This window comes from Mandrillus leucophaeus, unplaced genomic scaffold (assembly GCF_000951045.1).
Source record: "Mandrillus leucophaeus isolate KB7577 unplaced genomic scaffold, Mleu.le_1.0 Scaffold908, whole genome shotgun sequence".
Taxonomy (NCBI): domain Eukaryota; kingdom Metazoa; phylum Chordata; class Mammalia; order Primates; family Cercopithecidae; genus Mandrillus; species Mandrillus leucophaeus.
Genome location: NW_012109897.1, coordinates 22,791 through 28,684, shown reverse-complemented (window position 1 = coordinate 28,684; position 5,894 = coordinate 22,791). Strand labels below are relative to the sequence as shown.

Here is a 5,894-nt window from a genome sequence, read left to right as displayed (position 1 = left end):
AGCGTTAGAAGAAGCTGCAACTAATGTCTGTGAAGGGAGGACCGTGAGTCGAGAGTGAATACGATTCGTTCCGCTGCTTCTGACTCATCCGGCAGATCGGAACACCTGCATTTCTGGATGTGTCATTCCCGTATGTCAAGGCGCCTCCAGAACCCGAAATAATGTATAGACAGACCTGTGTCTAACAACCCCTCAGAGGGACCTCCCCGGGGTAGGCGCCCCTGGCTGGACCGTCGCGGCCGCAGCTCTGCAACCCCTGCCCTCCCTGAGTCGCCCAGAAAGACTGAGAGCGAGACTGCAGAATGCATCACGCCAAACCTTGATGTGTTGCTTTCATCCAGCCCACTCCTCCTACTATAAGAGAAAATTGAAGGGGGAAAAAAAACCCGTACTTTATTTGCTTCAAATATTCATCACTTTTATTCCTCGCCAAGGTTTTCTTTTCTAGATGAAGAGGACTGGGAGGCAGGGCTATTGGAAGGAGATGCTGAATAGAAAGAAAAGAGAGGCACTTGACAGCCCAGCCCTGTGAATGCAGAGACTGTTTCCCTTCTAGCGAGAGACAGGGAGAGTGTGTGTGCGAGGACTGGGAGGGAGGCTCCCCTTTCCTTTTTATTCGGCCTCTCCCTCCCCCTTTGAATCTGCACGTCCAACCATGAGTTGCCTGTTGATTTCCCTTCGCCTGGGAAGAAAAGCAAACTGGAATTAAACTGCTTGGAGAGAAGTCTTTGCCCGCGGGGAGAGGATGGGATGGTAGCGGAGGCTACTGGCTTGGCGTAGAGAAATCAGAGAGTGTGTTCTACGAACAGAGGAGAAGATTTATCTCTCTATTTCCCCCCTCCCAATAGACACACACAGCAATTGCTGATCAGGCTGTGGCTTTCTTGATTTCGGGGGAGAGCCTTTTCCGAGGAAGAGAGGGAGGAGCCTGGTGGGGAGAGGAAACTACAAATCGGGACACTAGTTCTTTACGCTGCATTTCCTCCCCTCCCTTTGGCTGCTCGGAAAGGAGAGAGAGGAAAAAAAATTACGCTTGGCTGGGAGATGCAGTCCGCCGCCGCCGCTGCCTTAGCCAGCAATGCAAGATTAGATCTCTAAATGCAGCAAAACACTGCCTGAAAACAGACCAGCCCGCGCAGCAAGCAGACATTCCACGGTGCGCTGGGGAAGCTTCAAAATATATCTGTGACTCTGTCTTCGTTGCTCTTCATCCCTATCAATTTCATCAAGGGAAGCGAGCAGCAAGTAAGAATTTCACTTTCGGATCTGCCTAGAGACACACCTCCCTGCTCCCACCCTCACTCGATGTGAAGAGTATTCCGGAGGCTCCGGGCGGGAGTAGATTTGCAGCACCCTAGCGGGAGCGAGGAAAACCTACTGATTCTTTAGATCATTATCATCTCTCCCAGACGAGATTTCCTTCTTATCGCCTGCTTCATCGCTCAAGTTTGAGCCTCCCGAAGTCCAGGCGGGAGAGACGAAACCCCTGGCTCGCCCCCAGCCGCAGGAAGCCGCCGCCTTGCTCCAAGCCCCTGCAGCTCTGCTGCACCGCAGCTTCTCACCCAGTGCGGATGCTGTAGATCAACAGGTTCAGGGAACTTGAGCGGAATAAGGAGAGACCACCGGGTGCCGCAGCTCGGGTGCAGAGGGAAAAAAGGACCCATAGACTTGTGGCTCGCGTCGCGCGCGCACTCTGCGCCAGGGCCCCAGGCTGGCGCGCACTGCCTCGCTGGCCCCTCCAGTCCGGCTGCTCCTGCCCCCACCTTACAGGTCTGGGATGTACCTTTCCATCTGTTGCTGCTTTCTTCTATGGGCCCCTGCCCTCACTCTCAAGAACCTCAACTACTCCGTGCCGGAGGAGCAAGGGGCCGGCACGGTGATCGGGAACATCGGCAGGGATGCTCGACTGCAGTCTGGGCTTCCGCCGGCAGAGCGCGGCGGCGGAGGGCGCAGCAAGTCGGGTAGCTACCGGGTGCTGGAGAACTCGGCACCGCACCTGCTGGACGTGGACGCAGACAGCGGGCTCCTCTACACCAAGCAGCGCATCGACCGCGAGTCCCTGTGCCGCCACAATGCCAAGTGCCAGCTGTCCCTCGAGGTGTTCGCTAACGACAAGGAGATCTGCATGATCAAGGTAGAGATCCAGGACATCAACGACAACGCGCCCTCCTTCTCCTCGGACCAGATCGAAATGGACATCTCGGAGAACGCTGCTCCAGGCACCCGCTTCCCCCTCACCAGCGCACATGACCCTGACGCCGGCGAAAATGGGCTCCGCACCTACCTGCTTACGCGCGATGACCACGGCCTCTTTGGACTGGACGTTAAGTCCCGCGGCGACGGCACCAAGTTCCCAGAGCTGGTCATCCAGAAGGCTCTGGACCGAGAGCAACAGACTCACCATACGCTCGTGCTGACTGCTCTGGACGGTGGCGAGCCTCCACGTTCCGCCACCATACAGATTAACGTGAAGGTGATTGACTCCAACGACAACAGCCCGGTCTTCGAGGCGCCATCCTACTTGGTGGAACTGCCCGAGAACGCTCCACTGGGCACCGTAGTCATCGATCTGAACGCCACAGACGCGGATGAGGGTCCAAATGGCGAAGTGCTCTACTCTTTCAGCAGCTACGTGCCCGACCGCGTGCGGGAGCTCTTCTCCATCGACCCCAAGACCGGCCTAATCCGTGTGAAGGGCAACCTGGACTATGAGGAAAACGGGATGCTGGAGATTGACGTGCAGGCCCGAGACCTGGGGCCTAACCCTATCCCAGCCCACTGCAAAGTCACGGTCAAGCTCATCGACCGCAACGACAACGCGCCGTCCATCGGTTTCGTCTCCGTGCGCCAGGGGGCGCTGAGCGAGGCCGCCCCTCCCGGCACCGTCATCGCCCTGGTGCGGGTCACTGACCGGGACTCCGGCAAGAACGGGCAGCTGCAGTGTCGTGTCCTGGGCGGAGGAGGAACGGGCGGCGGCGGGGGCCTGGGCGGGCCCGGGGGTTCTGTCCCCTTCAAGCTCGAGGAGAACTACGACAACTTCTACACGGTGGTGACTGACCGCCCGCTGGACCGCGAGACACAAGACGAGTACAACGTGACCATCGTGGCGCGGGACGGGGGCTCTCCTCCCCTCAACTCCACCAAGTCGTTCGCGGTCAAGATTCTAGACGAGAACGACAACCCGCCTCGGTTCACCAAAGGACTCTACGTGCTTCAGGTGCATGAAAACAACATCCCGGGAGAGTACCTGGGCTCTGTGCTAGCCCAGGACCCCGATCTGGGCCAGAATGGCACCGTATCCTACTCTATCCTGCCCTCGCACATCGGCGACGTGTCTATCTACACCTATGTGTCTGTGAATCCCACAAACGGGGCCATCTACGCCCTGCGCTCCTTCAACTTCGAGCAGACCAAGGCTTTTGAGTTCAAGGTGCTTGCTAAGGACTCCGGGGCACCCGCGCACTTGGAGAGCAACGCCACGGTGAGGGTGACAGTGCTAGACGTGAACGACAACGCACCAGTGATCGTGCTTCCCACGCTGCAGAATGACACCGCGGAGCTGCAGGTGCCGCGCAACGCTGGCCTGGGCTATCTAGTGAGCACCGTGCGCGCCCTAGACAGCGACTTCGGTGAGAGCGGGCGCCTCACCTACGAGATCGTGGACGGCAACGACGACCACCTGTTTGAGATTGACCCGTCCAGCGGCGAGATCCGCACGCTGCACCCCTTCTGGGAGGACGTGACGCCTGTGGTGGAGCTGGTGGTGAAGGTGACCGATCACGGCAAGCCCACCCTGTCTGCAGTGGCCAAGCTCATCATCCGCTCGGTGAGCGGATCTCTACCCGAGGGGGTGCCACGGGTGAATGGCGAGCAGCACCACTGGGACATGTCGCTGCCGCTCATCGTGACTCTGAGCACTATCTCCATCATCCTCCTAGCGGCCATGATCACCATTGCCGTCAAGTGCAAGCGCGAGAACAAGGAGATCCGCACTTACAACTGCCGCATCGCGGAGTACAGCCACCCGCAGCTGGGCGGGGGCAAAGGCAAGAAGAAGAAGATCAACAAAAACGATATCATGCTGGTGCAGAGTGAAGTGGAGGAGAGGAACGCCATGAACGTCATGAACGTGGTGAGCAGCCCCTCCCTGGCCACCTCCCCCATGTACTTCGACTACCAGACCCGCCTGCCCCTCAGCTCACCCCGGTCGGAGGTGATGTATCTCAAACCGGCCTCCAACAACCTGACTGTCCCTCAGGGGCACGCGGGCTGCCACACCAGCTTCACCGGACAAGGGAATAACGCAAGCGAGACCCCTGCCACTCGGATGTCCATAATTCAGGTAGGAGACTTTTAGCATAACTGGGAGTTAACTTTTTTTTTTTTTTTTTGGAGCTGTCCTGAAACCTTTGGAACAGGGCAAGCCACTCTACCAGCAGCAGTGAGAGGGGAAAAAAAATTAAATGAAAACGGTTTACACTTTTGACACTGTGTATATATCACATTCTACACATAACCCCTCCCATGTAAAGAGTCTAAACTCTGCAAAACGTAAATGTCTTACTCCTATTTCATTTTAAAATTTACTTTTATAGGTTTAAAAATGTTAGCAATGTTCAATAATAATAGATTATTTTACTTATTTTTATTTGTTGGTTTATATTTCTTTTCATAAAAAAGAACTCCCAGAGCGGAAAAAAGTTTTAGTTAATTATCTTGAAAATATTTTAATGCTGTTTTTGTAAATGATGCCAAAAATGAAAGAAACTTATATCCAAATATTAAGAAGTTAACGTCTGTAAGTACAGAATAACAACCAGTCAGAATTTCAGAGTTCATTCAATTTGAGCTAACTTTTCAACCCTTAAAAAGTCAGTTTTATATTTTAAAGGTACTTTAAAGACTATAAATCTCACTTACTCTTCATCGTTCCATTATGCTAAAAACTACAGCATAATGCATTAATACAGCTTAAGCTTTTGAAATGTGAGTTATACTCTGAAGCACTTTGAAAAGTTTGAAAACATGCAGACTCTACATAATGACTAGTAACTATCTATGAAAAGTTTGTATTTGTTTTGTCCTGCGGTTTTCGTGATCTGTTTCTTGGAGTCACTGAGGAATGAAAGGAATATCGCAGAGGACCAGAGGCTCATTTTGTGCTAGTGTAAAAAGGAGGCAAAGTTACACTGAAGGCACTTGATGTGCCAAAATAAATTCAGGGTGCATTTAGTTTGCATAGTGTGTATTTGATATATCTAAGTGATATTTAATATATATATATATATATATTAGATAGTATGATTCAAAGTTATTGATAATATCACAAAACTAAATGACTGACCCAGCCTGGACATAGATTCTAACAGCAGCAGGTGACTATACTATGTCTAGTCATTGTCTTGTTTCTTTCACCCACTATTGAGTTGTGTCACAGAAAAATTTAATTCTTGCTTATTGTAATTGTATGTTGCAACAAATTACTCTGGATGAGCAGTATGTGGAACTCAAAATTGAGCTTAACTGAAAGTGACACCTCGAGAGGAAGATTAGTTTGGGGCAAGTGAAAATAATATGTTCATAATTTTATGCTTTGAAAAGCAAATAACTTTTGATGACACTTGACTTAATAATGTTTTTATTCTTAAAATGGAGCAGTAAAATTTCATAATCTTATTCTTTCTAACATAATAGGTATACCAAATACTAATACTTAGCAAAATATATTTTTCTATAATCGTATAATGTCCTTGTAAAACAATCTCACACTTGACACTATTAAATATTAAAATATCAATTATAGTATTTAATCTTACTTCTAATAGTGTTTACTGTACATCAGTAATCATAATTTTTTAAGGTCTATATAAAACTGAAAAAGAAAGTATCCACTT

General features: G+C 51.0%; 1 protein-coding gene across 1 annotated transcript; it reads left to right on the top strand.

Moving 5' to 3' along the window:
* Positions 1 to 398: 398 nt before the first annotated feature.
* On the top strand, positions 399 to 4,357 carry LOC105531794 (protocadherin-17). Its single transcript, XM_011969797.1, has one exon. It carries the CDS (start codon positions 1,778 to 1,780, stop codon positions 4,355 to 4,357), a length of 2,580 nt encoding a protein of 859 aa, XP_011825187.1. The 5' UTR covers positions 399 to 1,777.
* Positions 4,358 to 5,894: the final 1,537 nt, after the last annotated feature.